General features: G+C 53.5%; 2 protein-coding genes across 3 annotated transcripts in view; one reads left to right on the top strand and one right to left on the bottom strand.

The window, feature by feature from the left end:
* Positions 1-8,490, top strand: part of DENND10 (DENN domain containing 10) — a 40,124-nt gene extending 31,634 nt beyond the window's left edge. For both annotated transcript variants that reach the window (XM_083149928.1, XM_083149929.1), the window contains 2 exons: positions 1,673-1,767; positions 7,883-8,490. In XM_083149928.1, the coding sequence (XP_083006054.1) occupies positions 1,673-1,767; positions 7,883-8,059 (272 nt within the window). In that variant the 3' untranslated portion in view covers positions 8,060-8,490. The remainder of the gene's footprint in view (positions 1-1,672; positions 1,768-7,882) is intronic.
* The window catches only part of SFXN4 (sideroflexin 4), a 48,301-nt gene continuing 33,503 nt past the window's right edge, over positions 8,103-22,900 (bottom strand). Inside the window, exons 10-14 of the mRNA XM_083149930.1 lie at positions 20,754-20,844; positions 17,087-17,202; positions 10,162-10,235; positions 8,910-9,027; positions 8,103-8,647 (exon numbers count right to left, since the gene is read on the bottom strand). Coding sequence (XP_083006056.1) covers positions 8,570-8,647; positions 8,910-9,027; positions 10,162-10,235; positions 17,087-17,202; positions 20,754-20,844 — 477 coding nt within the window. The 3' untranslated portion in view covers positions 8,103-8,569. The remainder of the gene's footprint in view (positions 8,648-8,909; positions 9,028-10,161; positions 10,236-17,086; positions 17,203-20,753; positions 20,845-22,900) is intronic.

Genomic DNA, 22,900 nt, shown 5'->3' with positions numbered 1-22,900 from the left:
TGCTTATTCACCTGCGTACATCGCTGTATGCTCATTCACCTGCGTACATTGCTGTATGCTCATTCACCTGCGTACATCGCTGTATGCTCATTCACCTGTGTACATCGCTGTATGCTCATTCACCTGCGTACATCGCTGTATGCTCATTCACCTGCGTACATCGCTGTATGCTCATTCACCTGCGTACATCGCTGTATGCTCATTCACCTGTGTACATCGCTGTATGCTCATTCACCTGTGTACATCGCTGTATGCTCATTCACCTGTGTACATCGCTGTATGCTCATTCACCTGTGTACATCACTATGCTCATTCACCTGTGTACATCACTATACTCATTCACCTGTGTACATCACTGTATGCTCATTCACGTGTGTACATCACTATGCTCATTCACGTGTGTACATCACTATACTCATTCACCTGTGTACATCACTATACTCATGTATGCTCATTCACCTGCGTACATCGCTGTATGCTCATTCACCTGTGTACATCGCTGTATGCTCATTCACCTGTGTACATCGCTGTATGCTCATTCACCTGTGTACATCGCTGTATGCTCATTCACCTGTGTACATCACTATGCTCATTCACCTGTGTACATCACTATACTCATTCACCTGCGTACATCGCTGTATGCTCCTTCACCTGCGTACATCGCTGTATGCTCATTCACCTGTGTACAATGCTGTGTGCTCATTCACCTGAGTACATCGCTGTATGCTCATTCACCTGCGTACATCGCTGTATGCTCATTCACCTGTGTACAATGCTGTGTGCTCATTCACCTGTGTACATCACTATGCTCATTCACCTGTGTACATCGCTGTATGCTCATTCACCTGTGTACATCGCTGTATGCTCATTCACCTGTGTACATCGCTGTATGCTCATTCACCTGCGTACATCACTGTATGCTCATTCACCTGCGTACATCGCTGTATGCTCATTTACCTGCGTACATCGCTGTATGCTCATTCACCTGCGTACATCGCTGTATGCTCATTCACCTGCATACAACGCTCTATGCTCATTCACCTGCGTACATCGCTCTATGCTTATTCACCTGCGTACATCGCTGTATGCTCATTCACCTGTGTACAATGCTGTGTGCTCATTCACCTGAGTACATCGCTGTATGCTCATTCACCTGTGTACATCGCTGTATGCTCATTCACCTGCGTACATCGCTGTATGCTCATTCACCTGTGTACATCACTGTATGCTCATTCACCTGCGTACATCGCTGTATGCTCATTCACCTGCGTACATCGCTGTATGCTCATTCACCTGTGTACATCGCTGTATGCTCATTCACCTGCATACAACGCTCTATGCTCATTCACCTGCGTACATCGCTCTATGCTTATTCACCTGCGTACATCGCTGTATGCTCATTCACCTGTGTACAATGCTGTGTGCTCATTCACCTGAGTACATCGCTGTATGCTCATTCACCTGTGTACATCGCTGTATGCTCATTCACCTGCGTACATCGCTGTATGCTCATTCACCTGTGTACATCACTGTATGCTCATTCACCTGTGTACATCACTATGCTCCTTCACCTGTGTACATCGCTGTATGCTCATTCACCTGTGTACATCGCTGTATGCTCATTCACCTGTGTACAACGCTGTGCTTATGTGATCCCCGTTCTGTCTTCCAGAGGCCCTGACATTGGGCAAATTACACAAGGAGATCGGGCAACTGATGGTCCAGGTGGCAGAAGATCCTGATAAATCTGAGAGCCAGGTTATTAAGGTGAGGAGCCCCCACCACAGTGTTGGGACATGGGGCGCGCTGTACGGAGTGATGAAGTACCACCGCCGGCAATGGAATATGTACCACAGATGATACGTATACATGGACGTCTGAGTGGCAGGGTGGGATGTGTACTTACACTTATACAGATATATATATATATTCCTGCACCAGTTCCGCGCACATACTGTGTATCACCACTTATTATTATAATATGGGATGATGTCAGTGTGAAGGTTTGTACAAATCTCCGCACACAATTGCACCTGAGACGCCAATATGTCCATCTATATATACATATATCCATTAAATCCAACCGGGATCTCTGCCAAATATCACACATGTACAGATAACAGATCTCAGAATGTCATTTTATCTATACTCTGGGGCTGCTGTAATTTGTGCGCTACATCTGTGTGTCTGGTGCTCCTGAATCGTTCCTCTTCTTGTTGTGTGATAACAGGATCCTGCCGTGGACAGTGGGTAATACATAAATACATAAATACAGGGTCAGTAACATGCAGAGATCCCCCTCTTATATAGAACGTTCCCCCCATGGGGTATTGAATGAGCGTGCAGAGATCCCCCCCTCTTATATAGAACGTTCCCCCCATGGGTTATTGGATGAGCGTCCAGAGATCCCCCCCTCTTATACAGAACGTTCCCCCCCATGGGGTATTGGATGAGCGTGCAGAGATCCCCCTCTTATATAGAACGTTCCCCCCATGGGGTATTGGATGAGCGTGCAGAGATCCCCCCTCTTATATAGAACGTTCCCCCATGGGGTATTGGATGAGCGTGCAGAGATCCCCCCTCTTATATAGAACGTTCCCCCATGGGGTATTGGATGAGTGTGCAGAGATCCCCCTCTTATATAGAACGTTCCCCCCATGGGGTATTTGATGAGCGTGCCGAGATCCCCCTCTTATATAGAACGTTCCCCCCATGGGGTATAGGATGAGTGTGCAGAGATCCCCCCTCTTATATAGAACGTTCCCCCCATGGGGTATTGGATGAGCGTGCAGAGATCCCCCTCTTATATAGAACGTTCCCCCCATGGGGTATTGCAGAGATCCCCCTCTTATATAGAACGTTCCCCCCATGGGGTATTGCAGAGATCCCCCTCTTATATACAACGTTCCCCCCCATGGGGTATTGCAGAGATCCCCCTCTTATATAGAACGTTCCCCCCATGGGGTATTGGATGAGCGTGCAGAGATCCCCCTCTTATATAGAACGTTCCCCCATGGGGTATTGGATGAGCGTGCAGAGATCCCCCCTCTTATATAGAACGTTCCCCCCATGGGGTATTGGATGAGCGTGCAGAGATCCCCCCTCTTATATAGAACGTTCCCCCATGGGGTATTGGATGAGCGTGCAGAGATCCCCCTCTTATATAGAACGTCCCCCCCCCCATGGGGTATTGGATGAGCGTGCTGAGATCCCCCTCTTATATAGAACGTTCCCCCCATGGGGTATTGGATGAGCGTGCAGAGATCCCCCCTCTTATATAGAACGTTCCCCCAATGGGGTATTGGATGAGCGTGCAGAGATCCCCCCTCTTATATAGAACGTTCCCCCCATGGGGTATTGGATGAGCGTGCAGAGATCCCCCTCTTATATAGAACGTTCCCCCCATGGGGTATTGGATGAGCGTGCAGAGATCCCCCCCTCTTATATAGAACGTTCCCCCCATGGGGTATTGGATGAGCGTGCAGAGATCCCCCCCTCTTATATAGAACGTTCCCCCTATGGGGTATTGGATGAGCGTGCAGAGATCCCCCTCTTATATAGAACGTTCCCCCCTTGGGGTATTGGATGAGCGTGCAGAGATCCCCCTCTTATATAGAACGTTCCCCCCTTGGGGTATTGGATGAGCGTGCAGAGATCCCCCTCTTATATAGAACGTTCCCCCCATGGGGTATTGGATGAGCGTGCAGAGATCCCCCCCTCTTATATAGAACGTTCCCCCCATGGGGTATTGGATGCGCGTGCAGAGATCTCCCCTCTTATATAGAACGTTCCCCCCATGGGGTATTGGATGAGCGTGCAGAGATCCCCCCCTCTTATATAGAACGTTCCCCCCATGGGGTATTGGATGAGCGTGCAGAGATCCCCCTCTTATATAGAACGTTCCCCCCATGGGGTATTGGATGAGCGTGCAGAGATCCCCCTCTTATATAGAACGTTCCCCCCATGGGGTATTGGATGAGCGTGCAGAGATCCCCCCTCTTATATAGAACGTTCCCCCCATGGGGTATTGGATGAGCGTGCTGAGATCCCCCTCTTATATAGAACGTTCCCCCCATGGGGTATTGGATGAGTGTGCAGAGATCCCCCTCTTATAAAGAACGTTCCCCCCATGGGGTATTGGATGAGCGTGCAGAGATCCCCCTCTTATATAGAACGTTCCCCCCATGGGCTATTGGATGAGCGTGCTGAGATCCCCCTCTTATATAGAACGTTCCCCCCATGGGGTATTGGATGAGTGTGCAGAGATCCCCCTCTTATATAGAATGTTCCCCCCATGGGGTATTGGATGAGCGTGCAGAGATCCCCCTCTTATATAGAACGTTCCCCCCATGGGGTATTGGATGAGCGTGCAGAGATCCCCCTCTTATATAGAATGTTCCCCCCATGGGGTATTGGATGAGCGTGCAGAGATCCCCCTCTTATATAGAACGTTCCCCCCATGGGGTATTGGATGAGCGTGCAGAGATCCCCCTCTTATATAGAATGTTCCCCCCATGGGGTATTGGATGAGCGTGCAGAGATCCCCCTCTTATATAGAACGTTCCCCCCATGGGGTATTGGATGAGCGTGCAGAGATCCCCCTCTTATATAGAACGTTCCCCCATGGGGTATTGGATGAGCATGCAGAGATCCCCCTCCTATATAGAACGTTCCCCCCATGGGGTATTGGATGAGTGTGCAGAGATCCCCCTCTTATATAGAACGTCCCCCCCCCCCATGGGGTATTGGATGAGTGTCCAGAGATCCCCCCTCTTATATAGAACGTTCCCCCCATGGGGTATTGGATGAGCGTGCAGAGATCCCCCCTCTTATATAGAATGTTCCCCTCATGGGGTATTGGATGAGCGTGCAGAGATCCCCCCTCTTATATAGAACGTTCCCCCCATGGGGTATTGGATGAGCGTGCAGAGATCCCCCCTCTTATACAGAACGTTCCCCCCATGGGGTATTGGATGAGCGTGCAGAGATCCCCCCTCTTATACAGAACGTTCCCCCCATGGGGTATTGGATGAGCGTGCAGAGATCCCCTCTCTTATATAGAACGTTCCCCCCATGGGGTATAGGATGAGTGTGCAGAGATCCCCCCCTCTTATATAGAACATTCCCCCCATGGGGTATTGGATGAGCGTGCAGAGATCCCCCCCTCTTATACAGAACGTTCCCCCCATGGGGTATTGGATGAGCGTGCAGAGATCCCCCTCTTATATAGAATGTTCCCCTCATGGGGTATTGGATGAGTGTGCAGAGATCCCCCTCTTATAAAGAACGTTCCCCCCATGGGGTATTGGATGAGCGTGCAGAGATCCCCCCTCTTATATAGAACGTTCCCCCCATGGGGTATTGGATGAGCGTGCAGAGATCCCCCCTCTTATACAGAACGTTCCCCCCATGGGGTATTGGATGAGCGTGCAGAGATCCCCCCTCTTATACAGAACGTTCCCCCCATGGGGTATTGGATGAGCGTGCAGAGATCCCCCTCTTATATAGAACGTTCCCCCCATGGGGTACTGAATTAGCGTGCAGAGATCCCCCCTATTATATATAATGTCCCCCCCCCCCCATGGGGTATTGCAGAGATATACCTCTTATATACAACGCCCCCCCCTCATGGGGTATTACAGAGAACCCCCTCTTATATACAACGTCCCATCCCCCCATAGGGTATTGCAGAGATCCCCCTCTTATATACAACGTCCCCCCCCCATGGAGTATTGCAGAGAACCCCCTCTTATATACAACGTTCCATCCCCCCATGGGGTATTGCAGAGAACCCCCTCTTATATACAACGCCCCCCCCCCATGGGGTATTGCAGAGATCTCCCTCTTATATACAACGTCCCCCCCCCCCCCCATGGGGTATTGCAGAGATCTCCCTCTTATATACAACGGCCCCCCCCCCCCCATGGGGTATTACAGAGATCCCCCTCTTATATACAACGTTCCCCCCCCCTCCCCCCCATGGGGTATTGCAGAGATCCCCCTCTTATATACAACGCCCCCCCCCCCCATGGGGTATTACAGAGATCCCCCTCTTATATACAACGTCCCCCCCCCTATGGGGTATTGCAGAGATCCCCCTCTTATATACAACGTCCCCCCCCCCCCATGGGGTATTACAGAGATCCCCCTCTTATATACAACGTCCCCCCCCCCCATGGGGTATTGCAGAGATGCCTACTGTTATATACAACGTCCCCCCCCCCCATGGGGTATTGCAGAGATCATGCCTACTGTTATATATTACCTGCGGTTCTGTCCGTCTATCAGCATTGTGGCTGATGCAGGACGCGGAGCAGAAGGAGCGCAGTGCGATTGAGCAGGCCTGTATGCATCTGGCGATACGCTCGGATCTGTACCGGATGTGCCTGGTGTTCTGTCCTCTATACCAGGTGTATATACGCTTCCATCCCAGCCTGCATTGGTCGCACGTATGGGAAAACGCCATCCACCAAACTCTGCGCCATGAGAACACCCCTAGGCCCCGATTCTTGCTGGTTCGGTTCTCCATGCGTTTGCATGGGAGACGGATGGTGAAGTACTGCGCATATTCTTATATGCGCTTGTGCAGGGTTTCTGTGCAGCATGGCGCTTGCTCAGGGGGGCGGACGAGGGCGGTGCTGGGACATGGGAATGCTCAACGTTTCATGGATGTTTCCATGCAAATGTGGCCGTGATGGTACTGGGACGGGGACTGGGGGGGGGGTTATTTACCCGCTCGTTAGGCAGTGAATGTACGCGGGTCTGAATAAGGCCCTTAGTGCAGGTTGTTCCTTCCCAATGTCTCGCCCCTGTCCTGCCCAGGACACTGACCTATCACCTGGTTCCCTCCTGCCCGGGACACTGACCTATTACCTGGTTCCCTCCCGCCCGGGACACTGACCTATCACCTGGTTCCCTCCCGCCCGGGACACTGACCTATCACCTGGTTCCCTCCCGCCCGGGGCACTGACCAATCACCTGGTTCCCTCCCGCCCGGGACACTGACCTATCACCTGGTTCCCTCCCGCCCGGGACACTGACCTATCACCTGGTTCCCTCCCGCCCGGGACACTGACCTGTCACCTGGTTCCCTCCCGCCCGGCACACTGACCTGTCACCTGGTTCCCTCCTGCCCGGGACACCACTAACCTATCACCTGGTTCCCTCCTGCCCAAGACACTGACCTATCACCTGGTTCCCTCCTGCCCGGGACACCACTAACCTATCACCTGGTTCCCTCCTGCCCAGGACACTGACCTATCACCTGGTTCCCTCCTGCCCAGGACACTGACCTATCACCTGGTTCCCTCCTGCCCAGGACACTGACCTATCACCTGGTTCCCTCCTGCCCAGGACACTGACCTATCACCTGGTTCCCTCCTGCCCAGGACACTGACCTATCACCTGGTTCCCTCCCGCCCGGGACACCACTAACCTATCACCTGGTTCCCTCCCGCCCAGGACACTGACCTATCACCTGGTTCCCTCCCGCCCGGGACACTGACCTATCACCTGGTTCCCTCCTGCCCGGGACACCACTAACCTATCACCTGGTTCCCTCCCGCCCGGGACACTGACCTATCACCTGGTTCCCTCCCGCCCGGGACACTGACCTATCACCTGGTTCCCTCCCGGGACACTGACCTATCACCTGGTTCCCTCCTGCCCGGGACACTGACCTATCACCTGGTTCCCTCCCGCCCGGGACACTGACCTATCACCTGGTTCCCTCCTGCCCGGGACACCACTAACCTATCACCTGGTTCCCTCCCGCCCGGGACACTGACCTATCACCTGGTTCCCTCCCGCCCGGGACACTGACCTGTCACCTGGTTCCCTCCCGCCCGGGACACTGACCTGTCACCTGGTTCCTTCCCGGCAGGACATTTCTGTGAAGACACAAGAGATTCTGTCCATATTGTCGTCCTTTGCGGAGGTGACCAGTGACGGTGACCGGCCGGCCATAAACCTGGAGCGGCTGAAGCAGAAGAGATTCCCTCCGGCCACACAGAACTTCCTATTCCACCTAGCCGCGGCTGAGCAGATGCTACTGACATGACGTGCGGCCATACCACAGGGGACCCCGGGATACGGGGGGGGGGGCTTACTGCAGTGACCAGGAGAACCTCAGCAGGGCGGATGTGACACCTACAGGAACCCACCGTCTGTATAAGGCAGCTTGTAATACAATATATACACGTACGTGAGACAGGCGGATGGTTCCTCTACCAGGCCAGGGTTTCAGGATTTCCAGGTGTGCAGAGATACCTGCTAGTGGCTCTCATGAGGTCTTACTAATTATACCAGACAACCCTGTCCTGTTGTGACCCTCACAGAGGGTAGTTATTGGAGTGATAAGGTGGCACGGGCCAGTGCTCTGTGTGTGTGTGTATATATATATCAGATGTACGGCTCCAGGGGAAAGTGAGGGGGGAATATCACATTTATTGTATGAAAATAAATATATGTCCAGACGATGAGCTGATGTAATCTGCATGTAGCTGTGTGAGATCTTTGTTTTCTGCAGCGTCCGGCGTTCTCGGCGCTGGATCCCGGCTGGCGCCGGCGGTCAGACTCCTCGGTTGTAGAAAAGTTCTGCGTCCGTCGTTTTCTCTCTAAGTTCATCCTCCAGATTTTCCCTTTTAATCTGAAACACAAAGACCGTATTACACAGATCGTACCGCGGACCCAGCGCAGCGATCGCCCCTCTCACCGGGAAGACAGAACAACATAATGGTCATGTCAGCGCCGGGGGCTGTGCGCGCCCAAACTGGGCAACATTTAAATTGCTCAGTCAGATGCCATCTAGTGGTCGCTGGTGCAAACATGCAGGAAAGTGCGCCCTGCGCCATATACACAGCCCGGAACACGCAACACCCCTCAGCCGATGATCTTCCAGCTATACACACCTTCCCGGTCTGTGGGAAGAGGCTGAAGGACACCGGCGCCATCGCTCCGAACGCCAGAAGTCCGCCGGCTAGTTTGATCCGGTTATACATCTTCGGGTTCATTATCATACGGGGAGAGCTGCGGAGAGAAGAGGGTCACTGTCCTATAGAGATGACTCAATAAGGGACTTATCTACTGCGATGGGCGTTACATTGCTATGGCCAACCAATCAGATTCTACTTCTTTATCCTACAATCTAATTGGTTGCCCAAAGCAACATTCCATCGGGAATAGAACTCTCATCTTAGTAAATAAACACTAAGGGACCCATTTATCATGATCGCATTTACAATGCGGAATATTACCGCCAAGGATCACATTGTAAAATGCGATCATATCGGGGGAATGTATCAATTTTAAGGGTGCAGGGACAGGGCTCAGATAGGAGCACGTCCCTGTGAAGCCCTAACCCGGAAGCCGGGGAGTCAGCGCATGCGCGGTTATGCGCTGACCCCCGCCGACCCCTCTTACCACACTGCCCTAGGCTACAATGGGCTATCGCCATATCAGAATGGCGATAGCCCAGGGGTGCGATGCCGGGCTGCCCGATGTTAATACATCGGGCAGCTTCGCATCCCCCATAGAAACCTATAGGGGATGCGGCCTGCGGCGCTGCAGGGAGGATCGCAGCAGGGATCGGAGATTTCCCCCTATGATACATTTAGGGGATACTTAGTATTTGCGGCTAAACGGGGATTTAGCCACAAATATGGTTTGATAAATGGGCCCCTAAAGCTGGGAGCAAATCAAGGAACTGAGCACCAGGGTAACACCATGCTGCGCTGCAGGGGGGGAGATTTAACATGTGCAGAGAGTTAGGTGTGGGAGGGGCGTGTCCTAGCTCAGAGCTACATTGCAGTGTGGCTACATGCAGAAGCAAACGGTATTTACCCTGCACCCAAACGTAGGACCTTATTCTGGTCCATGCGCACCCTTGTGCATGTGCCGGGCGCTGGCACTCACAAGTGCGGCGGGGCTGTGGGGAGTCGCGCCCATGGGAACGTTCCCATGCTTATGGGGTGATGCCGCGGGTGCTGGGGGCGGGCAACTGACATCCCCGTATGTCAGTTACCCGCCATGTTCCCTTCTGAGACACACGCAAAACTAAGACACATGTGAGTGTGCGACCATGGAATGGGTGTCGCCCATAGGCTGCGAATGGATGTTTATGCGAGCAGTCGCCCCTGTGTTATACCGGTGTAGGACACTTACCGCATCACCAAGGACGGGATCAGCAGAGTGAATCCCAGCAGAGCCGACCTGGACAAAGCGGTTTCTTTCACGGCCTGCGAGAAATCACATAATGACAGTCACCGGCGGGATTCTATGGTCTGTGATGGGACATTTCCAGGAAATTTACAGCGCCCACTTGGGTTATCCCCACCCTATAGGGGAGCAGGATGAGCCCAGTGCCCAGTGGTTATGCCCACCCTATAGGGGAGCAGGATGAGTCCAGTGGTTATCCCCACCCTATAGGGGAGCAGGATGTGCCCAGTGGTTATGCCCACCCTATAGGGGAGCAGGATGTGCCCAGTGGTTATGCCCACCCTATAGGGGAGCAGGATGAGCCCAGTGCCCAGTGGTTATGCCCACCCTATAGGGGAGCAGGATGTGCCCAGTGGTTATCCCCACCCTATAGGGGAGCAGGATGTGCCCAGTGGTTATGCCCACCCTATAGGGGAGCAGGATGTGCCCAGTGCCCAGTGGTTATGCCCACCCTATAGGGGAGCAGGATGTGCCCAGTGGTTATGCCCACCCTATAGGGGAGCAGGATGAGCCCAGTGCCCAGTGGTTATGCCCACCCTATAGGGGAGCAGGATGTGCCCAGTGGTTATGCCCACCCTATAGGGGAGCAGGATGAGCCCAGTGCCCAGTGGTTATGCCCACCCTATAGGGGAGCAGGATGTGCCCAGTGGTTATGCCCACCCTATAGGGGAGCAGGATGTGCCCAGTGGTTATGCCCACCCTATAGGGGAGCAGGATGTGCCCAGTGGTTATGCCCACCCTATACGGGAGCAGGATTTGCCCAGTGGTTATGCCCACCCTATAGGGGAGCAGGATGTGCCCAGTGGTTATCCCCACCCTATAGGGGAGCAGGATGTGCCCAGTGGTTATGCCCACCCTATAGGGGAGCAGGATGTGCCCAGTGGTTATGCCCACCCTATAGGGGAGCAGGATGTGCCCAGTGGTTATGCCCACCCTATAGGGGAGCAGGATGAGCCCAGTGCCCAGTGGTTATGCCCACCCTATAGGGGAGCAGGATGAGCCCAGTGCCCAGTGGTTATGCCCACCCTATAGGGAAGCAGGATGTGCCCAGTGGTTATGCCCACCCTATAGGGGAGCAGGATGTGCCCAGTGGTTATGCCCACCCTATAGGGGAGCAGGATGTGCCCAGTGGTTATCCCCACCCTATAGGGGAGCAGGATGAGCCCAGTGCCCAGTGGTTATGCCCACCCTATAGGGGAGCAGGATGAGCCCAGTGCCCAGTGGTTATGCCTACCCTATAGGGGAGCAGGATGTGCCCAGAGGTTATGCCCACCCTATAGGGGAGCAGGATGTGCCCAGTGGTTATCCCCACCCTATAGGGGAGCAGGATGTGCCCAGTGGTTATCCCCACCCTATAGGGGAGCAGGATGTGCCCAGTGGTTATGCCCACCCTATAGGGGAGCAGGATGAGCCCAGTGGTTATGCCCACCCTATAGGGGAGCAGGATGAGCCCAGTGCCCAGTGGTTATGCCCACCCTATAGGGGAGCAGGATGTGCCCAGTGGTTATGCCCACCCTATAGGGGAGCAGGATGTGCCCAGTGGTTATCCCCACCCTATAGGGGAGCAGGATGTGCCCAGTGGTTATGCCCACCCTATAGGGGAGCAGGATGTGCCCAGTGGTTATGCCCACCCTATAGGGGAGCAGGATGTGCCCAGTGGTTATCCCCACCCTATAGGGGAGCAGGATGTGCCCAGTGGTTATCCCCACCCTATAGGGGAGCAGGATGTGCCCAGTGGTTATGCCCACCCTATAGGGGAGCAGGATGAGCCCAGTGCCCAGTGGTTATGCCCACCCTATAGGGGAGCAGGATGTGCCCAGTGGTTATGCCCACCCTATAGGGGAGCAGGATGTGCCCAGTGCCCATGCCCACCCTATAGGGGAGCAGGATGTGCCCAGTGGTTATCCCCACCCTATAGGGGAGCAGGATGTGCCCAGTGGTTATCCCCACCCTATAGGGAAGCAGGATGTGCCCAGTGGTTATCCCCACCCTATAGGGGAGCAGGATGTGCCCAGTGGTTATCCTCACCCTATAGGGGAGCAGGATGTGCCCAGTGGTTATCCCCACCCTATAGGGGAGCAGGATGTGCCCAGTGGTTATGCCCACCCTATAGGGGAGCAGGATGTGCCCAGTGGTTATGCCCACCCTATAGGGGAGCAGGATGAGCCCAGTGCCCAGTGGTTATGCCCACCCTATAGGGGAGCAGGATGTGCCCAGTGGTTATGCCCACCCTAATGGGGAATAGGGTGTGCCCAGTGGTTATGCCCACCCTATAGGGGAGCAGGATGTGCCCAGTGGTTATGCCCATCCTATAGGTGAGCAGGATGAAACCCGTGCCCTAGCTAGGATGTGGGTACTGGGCTCTGTGCCTTTTATTACTGCATTTAACCTGTTTAATGGGCAATACTGATGGCACATGACGTCCTCTTACCACCTGGAGCCGCTAGTGAAATGCTGTGAGACCTGCGGGTGGCTTTGAGATACACTCCTGGGTACTTATATTTATATGTTGGCATACAGTTTCCTGACCCGAGTACTAGTCTTAGAGCAGTGATGGCTAACCTTGACACTCCAGCTGTTGCTGAACTACACATCCCAGCATACCCTGCATCCGTTTTAGCATGGCCAAATAGTAAACCTGTAACGGCATGCTGGTATGTCTAGTTCAACAACAGCTGGAGTGTGAAGGTTAGCCATCACTGCCTTAGAGGTGTCTGGGCGGGACTACTACCGGCGGTGTTGCTCTGTAGCAGGGTGTATATGCTCTGAGCACCTACAGATGTGTGTGTATCGCTGGGATTGTCATAAGCACCTTCAGCATGAGACTTGTCTTCCCAAAGACATCTCTTATATATTTGGCTACATCTGTCACTCAAAGTGTGTCTGAAGCTGTAACGCTGGGTGGAGCCTCTGACTCACATGACTGACTCACACAACAGAGAACCAGCCCTCTCCATGGCCCTTATTCTGATCCAAGCGGTAACGGCCGCTTGCGGCCGTTCCGCCGATGTTTTCGCTCTGCGCATGTGCAGAGGGCACTCTGCGCATGTGCAGGCGAAATCGCCGCACATTTTTTTTTACCGCCGCAAAGGGGGTGGATAGGGGCGTGAGGGGCTACTTAGCCTCATTTCCCTATGCATACGCCCCGCGTTTCATGGGCGTTCCCATGCAAACGCGGGGCGTATGCATGGTAATGAGGCCGTGACGCGTGGGTACGGGGCGGGCATCTGATATCGCCGGATGTCAGCTGCCCGCCCCCATACAAGATTTCACACGGACAAGTGTCCGTGTGGTCTTGTGTTGCGGGACCTGGTGGAGCGTGCGGCCCTGCATTCGATGTTCGGCGACCATCGAATGCAGGGGCTGCTCCCACCATGGAGGAGGCGTATCCCCGTCCAATTTCATGCGGATCGCCACATATCCTCGTATGGAAGGCGGGGATTCGCCTGCACGGTCGTGGCCGCATATTCTGATCGGGCCGCACCGATCAGAATAAGGGCCCATGTTACACAGCAAAGACACAGCTACTCACCAGACACACCAGGTGAGCGCCCCCCACCTCCATATCTCCCAACATGACCCTCTCCAGGAGGGACACAATGCTCTGTTTGTGGACTTCCATCTTAATTTATGATTGTCATCACCTGTTTTAAACAGGGTAATTGATAAGAAAGGTGTTTAAGCACAGGTGATGGTAATCCATACATTAAAAAGAAAGTCCAGAGACAGAGCAATGTATCCCCCCCCCCATTCACGGCAACCCCACGATTAAATGGCACATGCAAAACACTGACATGGCTATGGTCGACAATGAGTTTTTGAAGATTTATTTTTCACTTTTTCAATGTTTTCATATTCATTCTCATGTGTCGACATGGACACCAATAAATTGCCACACTTATGTCAACATTTACATGTGTTGACCTTTCTGTGTTGATTTTTTTCTTGTGGCGATTCGCGGCACCCCCCGGCGACCGCCCTCCCGCGATTCACAGCACACCCCCCCCCCCAATTCGCGGCGACTCCCGCGATTTTCGTCCCCACCCCGTGACACACCCCCTCCTGCGATTCGTGGCACCCCGCGACCCCGCCCTCCCACGATTTGTGCCAACCCCCCAGGCCCCCCTTCCTCGCGGTACCCCCCACCCCCGCGACCCCCCCCCTGTCATTGTGGCAACCCCCCACCCCTGCGACCCACCCTCCCACGATTCACTGCAACCCCCCGCGTCCCCCCTCCCACGATTCGCGGCACCCACACCCCCCCGCGACCCCCCCTCCCGCAATTCACGGCATCCACCCACGACCCCTCCTCCCGTGATTCGCGGACACACCTCACCCCCCCCCCCACCCCCGCTCGCGATTCACGGCAACCCCAGGATTAAATGGCACATGCAAAACACTGACACGGCTATGGTCGACAATGAAAAAGGTTGACATGAGTTTTTGAAGATTTATTTTTCTTTTTTTAATGTTTTCATATTCATTCTCATGTGTCGACATGGACACCAATGAGGTGTCACACTTATGTCAACATTTACATGTGTTGACCTTTCTGTGTTGATTTTTTCTTGTAGCAATTTTTTTACAGTGACAACTATGTGCACGTCAACCTACACATCATCAACCAATTCTTTGTATAATATATAACACCTGTTCTGTTTTACTGTAGGTGCTTTAAGTCAGATCTTTTACTGCTACTATTACTGTTTATGTAAATGCATTCTGAATGACAACAACATCCTACCATCCTTCTACAAGAATATATAACCAACTAGGTGATTTATCGCGCCCCGTGCCCCCCCTCCCGCAATTCACGGACCCCCCGCACACCCCCCCTCCCTCAATTCGCAACCCCCCCCCTCCCGCAATTCACGCCCCCTCCCACGCTTTGCGGACCCCCGCCCTCTCCCGCGATTCGCGGACACCTGCGCCCCCTCCCTCCCTTGATTCACGGCACCCCCCAAGCCCCTCCCACAATTCACGGCACCCCTAAGCCCCTCTTTAGTTCCCCGTATACTCACACACCCCTATCACTACCCAGCTTCCTGCTCTCCTGAACCGTAACTTCCACCACTGGGGAGTCGCTGACGCTGTTTTGGCCACATGCCCCTATCATGCCTCATAGCCCAGCCTCCTGCTCTCATGTACTATAACTCCCACCCAGTAGGAGGAGACACTGACTCAGGGCCACCATCCTGTACTGCCACGCTGGACCCTCACCCACTGGCAGAAGCTGCACAGTATCTCCCACCCTCCTCTTTAGTCCCCCTTATGCCCACACACCCCTATCACTACCCAGCCTCCTGTTTTCCTGTGTCTTGACCTCCGCCAGTGGGGAGCCGCTGACTCAAAAACACCCTACTATACTATTGCACACACACACACCTAAACAACATGCACACACAGCCCCCCCCCACACCCACAAATGTCACTGTACCATCCACACTATCAATGTACATTTTACTCTGTAACCGCTTTTTAATTAAACAATACAATACACCCCCCTTCCACATCATATGCTCTCTATTTAACACATTTCACCTATAACTCAAGTTGCAATACAGGCATCTTTCATACAATTCTAACCATATGTCTCACAATACAAATGTTCACAAATTAAGGGGGCGCAGCCCCTTACGACGGTGTGAAGAGCGCCCGTAGGGTGCGATGAATCACCTTGTTGAGCAATAAACATCTTGCCTTTAGCCCCCTCATTTGTCCTGGCCCCGAGACAGCCCGAGTGAGCCCCCCTCGCCCCAACCCCAAATCAGCCCCCCTCGCCCCGGCCCCGAGACAGCCGCCCTCGCCCCAGCCCCGAGTGAGCCCCCCTCACCCCAACCCCAAATAAGCCCCCCTCGCCCCAACCCCAAATCAGCCCCCCTCGCCCTGGCCCCGAGACAGCTGCCCTCGCCCCAGCCCCGAGTGAGCCCCCCTAGCCCCAACCCCAAGTCAGCCCCCCTCGCTCCAACCCCAAATCAGCCCCCCTCGCCCTGGCCCCGAGACAGCCGCCCTCGCCCCAGCCCCGAGTGAGCCCCCCTCGCCCCAACCCCAAATCAGCCCCCCTCGCCCCAACCCCAAATCAGCCCCCCTCGCCCTGGCCCCGAGACAGCCGCCCTCGCCCCGAGTGAGCCCCCCTAGCCCCAACCCCAAGTCAGCCCCCCTCGCTCCAACCCCAAATCAGCCCCCCTCGCCCTGGCCCCGAGACAGCCGCCCTCGCCCCGGCCCCGAGACAGCCGCCCTCGCCCCAGCCCCGAGTGAGCCCCCCTCGCCCCAACCCCAAGTCAGCCCCCCTCGCCCTGGCCCATAATTCGCAGCCTCAGAAATCTGTTCATGGCAGTAATTGTATATGTGGAATATCTCAGCTCCTATGGTTGTGGGGGATTCCCGGGAGAGAGGGGTAATCATCTATTTTGTGATCATATTTCCAAGAAGCACATTATGGGCCTGTTTCAGTTAGCGCCCCTGCACATCGCATAGACCCCTGGACACCCTAGGACAGAGAGATCACTGATGCTCTCTTAAGGTGGCCATACACATGCAGATTTATCTTCAGATCTGTATGGTTGGAACAAAGACATGGTTATGGATGAGAGCAAATGACAGTTGACCATTTGCTTGGAAATGCTGGAAAACTGACAAACTCACTCATCCATAACCATGTTTTTGTTCCAACCAGCCAGATCTGCAGATAAATCTTACTAGTGTATGTCCCTTATTTTCTGGATTTGTTTGTGCCATCCTAGACGGGTATACGTGGTGACCCCCTTAAGGGACAGTGTGGGCGGTCAGCCTGTTAGACAACATGTCACCTGTCTCTTAGCTGCGGCTTTAGGACCTCTCACACAGCGGGACGGTATAAATCGGGACGTACCTGCTTCCCAGCCTGGCGAGACACTCCGACCACTCTCCCCTCTCTGTCCATAACCTCAATCCCACGCTCCACCTCTGGATATCTCATCAGCAGGACGCTCAGGGCACCCAGCAATCCTGCAAAACACGTCACATATTACCCATAATTCCACATTCTGTGTCCTGCATTCATGCTGTATGAACTAGGAGATGAACGTGTGGCCATAAGGGTGTATGTAACAGTGTGAAGGTAGTGTGTAACGTGTGTGGGAGGATAGTGTGTAACATGTGTGGGAGGATAGTGTGTAACGTGCGCGGGACGATAATGTGTAACGTGTGTGGGAGGATAGTGTGTAACGTGCGCGGGACGATAATGTGTAACAGGCACTGGGGGATAATGTGTAATGTGTGCGGGAGGATAGTGTGTAACGTGCGTGTGAGGGTAATGTGTAACGTGCGTGTGAGGATAATGTGTAACGTGCGTGTGAGGATATTGTGTAACGTGCGTGTGAGGGTAGTGTGTAACGTGCATGGGAGGATAATGTGTAACGTGCGTGTGAGGGTAGTGTGTAACGTGTGTGGGAGGATAATGTGTAACGTGCGTGTGAGGGTAGTGTGTAACGTGTGTGGGAGGATAGTGTGTAACGTGCGTGTGAGGGTAATGTGTAACGTGCGTGTGAGGATAATGTGTAACGTGCGTGTGAGGGTAATGTGTAACGTGCGTGTGAGGATATTGTGTAACGTGTGTGGGAGGATAGTGTGTAACGTGCGTGTGAGGATATTGTGTAACGTGTGTGGGAGGATAGTGTGTAACGTGTGTGGGAGGATAGTGTGTAACATGCGTGGGAGGATAATGTGTAACGTGCGTGTGAGGGTAGTGTGTAACGTGCGTGGGAGGATAATGTGTAACGTGCGTGGGAGGATAATGTGTAACGTGCGTGTGAGGGTAGTGTGTAACGTGTGTGGGAGGATAGTGTGTAACGTGTGTGGGAGGGTAGTGTGTAACGTGCGTGTGAGGGTAGTGAATAACGTGCGTGGGAGGAAACTGTGTAACGTGTGTGGGAGGATAGTGTGTAACGTGTGTGGGAGGATAATGTGTAACATGTGTGTGAGGGTAGTGTGTAACGTGCGTGTGAGGGTAGTGTGTAACGTGCGTGTGAGGATAATGTGTAACGTGCGTGTGAGGATAATGTGTAACGTGTGTGGGAGGATAATGTGTAACGTGTGTGGGAGGATAGTGTGTAACGTGTGTAGGAGGATAATGTGTAACGTGTGTAGGAGGATAATGTGTAACGTGTGTGGGAGGATAATGTGTAACGTGTGTGGGAGGGTAGTGTGTAACGTGTGTGGGAGGATAATGTGTAACGTGTGTGGGAGGATAATGTGTAACGTGTGTAGGAGGATAATGTGTAACGTGTGTGTGAGGGTAGTGTGTAACGTGTGTGGGAGGATAATGTGTAACGTGCGTGTGAGGGTAGTGTGTAACGTGCGTGGGAGGATAATGTGTAACGTGTGTGGGAGGATAGTGTGTAACATGTGTGGGAGGATAATGTGTAACGTGCGTGTGAGGGTAGTGTGTAACGTGCGTGGGAGGATAATGTGTAACGTGTGTGTGAGGGTAGTGTGTAACGTGTGTGGGAGGATAGTGTGTAACGTGTGGGAGGATAATGTGTAACGTGCGTGTGAGGGTAATGTGTAACGTGCGTGTGAGGGTAGTGTGTAACGTGCGTGGGAGGATAATGTGTAACGTGCGTGGGAGGATAATGTGTAACGTGCGTGGGAGGATAATGTGTAACGTGTGTGGGAGGATAGTGTGTAACGTGTGTGGGAGGATAGTGTGTAACATGTGTGGGAGGATAGTGTGTAACGTGTGTGGGAGGATAGTGTGTAACGTGTGTGGGAGGATAGTGTGTAACATGTGTGGGAGGATAGTGTGTAACGTGTGTGGGAGGATAGTGTGTAACGTGTGTGGGAGGATAGTGTGTAACGTGCGTGTGAGGGTAATGTGTAACGTGCGTGGGAGGATAGTGTGTAACGTGCGTGGGAGGATAGTGTGTAACGTGTGTAGGAGGATAATGTGTAACGTGTGTGTGTGAGGGTAGTGTGTAACGTGTGTGAGGATAGTGTGTAACGTGTGTAGGAGGATAATGTGTAACGTGTGTGGGAGGATAGTGTGTAACGTGCGTGTGAGGATAATGTGTAACGTGTGTGGGAGGATAGTGTGTAACGTGTGTAGGAGGATAATGTGTAACGTGTGTGGGAGGATAATGTGTAACATGCGCGGGAGGATAATGTGTAACGTGCGTGGGAGGATAGTGTGTAACGTGTGTGGGAGGATAGTGTGTAACGTGCGTAGGAGGATAATGTGTAACGTGCGTGTGAGGGTAATGTGTAACGTGCGTGTGAGGGTAATGTGTAACGTGTGTAGGAGGATAATGTGTAACGTGTGTGAGGGTAGTGTGTAACGTGTGTGGGAGGATAATGTGTAACGTGCGCGGGAGGATAGTGTGTATCGTGTGTGGGAGGATAACGTGTAACAGGCACCGGAGGATAATGTGTAACGTGTGCGGGAGGATAACGCGTGACGGGCACCGGAGGATAACGCGTGACGGGCACCGGAGGATAACGCGTGACGGGCACCGGAGGATAACGCGTGACGGGCACCGGAGGATAATGTGTGACTGGCACTGGATGATAATGTGTGACGGGCACCGGAGGATAATGTGTGACTGGCACTGGATGATAATGTGTGACGGGCACCGGAGGATAATGTGTGACTGGCACTGGATGATAATGTGTGACTGGCACTGGAGGATAATGTGTGATGGGCACCGGAGGATAATGTGTGACTGGCACTGGATGATAATGTGTGACTGGCACTGGATGATAATGTGTGACTGGCACTGGAGGATAATGTGTGATGGGCACCGGAGGATAACAGGCACCGGAGGATAACACGCAGGCACCGGAGGATAATGTGTGACTGGCACTGGAGGATAATGTGTGATGGGCACCGGAGGATAATGTGTGACTGGCACTGGATGATAATGTGTGACTGGCACTGGAGGATAATGTGTGACGGGCACCGGAGGATAACAGGCAGGCACCGGAGGATAATGTGTAACTTGTGTGGGAGGATAGTGTGTAACATGCGCGGGAGGATAGTGTGTAACGTGTGCGGGAGGATAATGTGTGATGGGCACCGGAGGATAATGTGTGACTGGCACTGGATGATAATGTGTGACTGGCACTGGAGGATAATGTGTGACGGGCACCGGAGGATAACAGGCACCGGAGGATAACACGCAGGCACCGGATGATAACGTGTGACGGGCACAGGAGGATCACGTGTGACGGGTACCAGAGGATAACGTGTGACGGGCACCGGAGGATCACGTGTGACGGGCACCGGAGGATCACGTGTGACGGGCACCGGAGGATCACGTGTGACGGGCACCGGAGGATAACACGCAGGCACCGGAGCATAATGTGTAACTTGAGTGGGAGGATAGGGTGTAACGTGCGCGGGAGGATAGCGTGTGACGTGAGCGGGAGGATCACGTGTGACGGGCACCGGAGGATCACGTGTGACGGGCACCGGAGGATCACGTGTGACGGGCACCGGAGGATAACACGCAGGCAGTGGTCTTTGTTAATAGCAGAACATTTGTAGTTAGTACCATACATACCAAAGAGGGGGGGCGGCAGTATTCTGCTAAAGAAGGTTTGCACTTGGGGGCTGGTGACATTGAACTTCCTCACTATGTACATAGGCGTGACCTGCCGGAGAGAAAAGACAATGCACAGGATCACTATGAGACCGCTCCTCCCTGCCCCTTACACCTAAATACACCGCTCAGTGCTGAGAATGAGGGGACATAGGGACCGTGTCTCCGCTATAAGGCAGCCTCATCGCACAGTATCACTGAGCGTTACCTATGAGACCGCTCCTCCCTGCCCCTTACACCTAAATACACTGCTCAGTGCTGAGAATGAGGGAACATAGGGACCGTGTCTCCACTATAAGGCAGCCTCATCGCACAGGATCACTGAGCGTTACCTATGAGACCGCTCCTCCCTGCCCCTTACACCTAAATACACCGCTCAGTGCTGAGAATGAGGGGACATTGGGACCGTGTCTCCACTATAAGGCAGCCTCATCGCACAGGATCACTGAGCGTTACCTATGAGACCGCTCCTCTCTGCCCCTTACACCTAAATACACCGCTCAGTGCTGAGAATGAGGGAACATAGGGACCGTGTCTCCACTATAAGGCAGCCTCATCGCACAGTATCACTGAGCGTTACCTATGAGACCGCTCCTCCCTGCCCCTTACACCTAAATACACTGCTCAGTGCTGAGAATGAGGGAACATAGGGACCGTGTCTCCACTATAAGGCAGCCTCATCGCACAGTATCACCGAGCGTTACCTATGAGACCGCTCCTCCCTGCCCCTTACACCTAAATACACCGCTCAGTGCTGAGAATGAGGGGACATTGGGACCGTGTCTCCGCTATAAGGCAGCCTCATCGCACAGGATCACTGAGCGTTACCTATGAGACCGCTCCTCTCTGCCCCTTACACCTAAATACACCGCTCAGTGCTGAGAATGAGGGGACATAGGGACCGTGTCTCCGCTATAAGGCAGCCTCATCGCACTGTATCACTGAGCGTTACCTATGGGACCGCTCCTCAGGGTTCACAAATACTCGCTATAGCGAGTATTTTACCCACTTTGGAGCACCAGGGACTCATTTTTTATGGGATCCGGCCTTTTCAGCGTGCACGCTGTGTTGATATGTGTGACAAGGGCGGAGGGATCTGTTTCCCCCTCAGTTGTGATGCGACCATGGAGAAGAAACAGCGTGACTTACGGCCGCTTCATAAATCTGCTGGGCGCGAAAATGAAAGGGTCCCTGTCACCGCAGAGTCATAGGCAGCAGTGCACGGAAGCCGCGTAAGCTGGCTCCTGCACTGTGCCTCAACAACCGACGGCTGGAGCCAACACCAGAAGCAGCTGCTCAGCAGGGGAACAGAGCTGTGGCTGGTGTGAGGACGGAGCACGAGGAACTGAAACCAGCATTGGGGGCCAGAACCAGGGAGGTGTGACAGTGAGGACATTATGCCTTTTTCTAGTATATGTGTATCTTGCTTTATGTGAGTGGGCAAATTGCCAATTGATTACCCCCCCCCTCCAACCCACAATAGCCACAGTTTTGGGGTGCCAATCTATGTTTGCTTACCCCAAAAAAAAAATTAGACTCAGGCTGGCCCTTGGCTCAGGGTATATGCCATATGGAAGAGAGGAGGAGGCTTCTGTATGTGCCATGCTGGGGAAGGGGAGAGGAGGCTTTATTTCATTTGGACCCAGAAAAGGTCAAGTAGGACCCCAGTTTTTTTAAGTGAGGGGTCCCAGGGACCCATCATTTTTGGGGGTTTTCGCGATCACTGCTCCTCCCTGCCCCTTACACCTAAATACACCGCTCAGTGCTGAGAATGAGGGGACATAGGGACCGTGTCTCCACTATAAGGCAGCCTCATAGCACAGGATCACTAAGTGTTACCTATGAGACCGCTCCTCTCTGCCCCTTACACCTAAATACACTGCTCAGTGCTGAGAATGAGGGGACATAGGGACCGTGTCTCCACTATAAGGCAGCCTCATCGCACAGGATCACTGAGCGTTTCCTATGAGACCGCTCCTCCCTGCCCCTTACACCTAAATACACCGCTCAGTGCTGAGAATGAGGGGACATAGGGACCGTGTCTCCACTATAAGGCAGCCTCATCGCACAGTATCACTGAGTGTTACCTATGAGACCGCTCCTCCCTG

Source organism: Crinia signifera, chromosome 6 (assembly GCF_055691185.1).
Source record: "Crinia signifera chromosome 6, ASM5569118v1, whole genome shotgun sequence".
Lineage (NCBI taxonomy): Eukaryota > Metazoa > Chordata > Amphibia > Anura > Myobatrachidae > Crinia > Crinia signifera.
The sequence above is the reverse complement of the archived record's forward strand: the minus strand, read 5'-3'. Positions and strand labels throughout refer to the sequence as shown.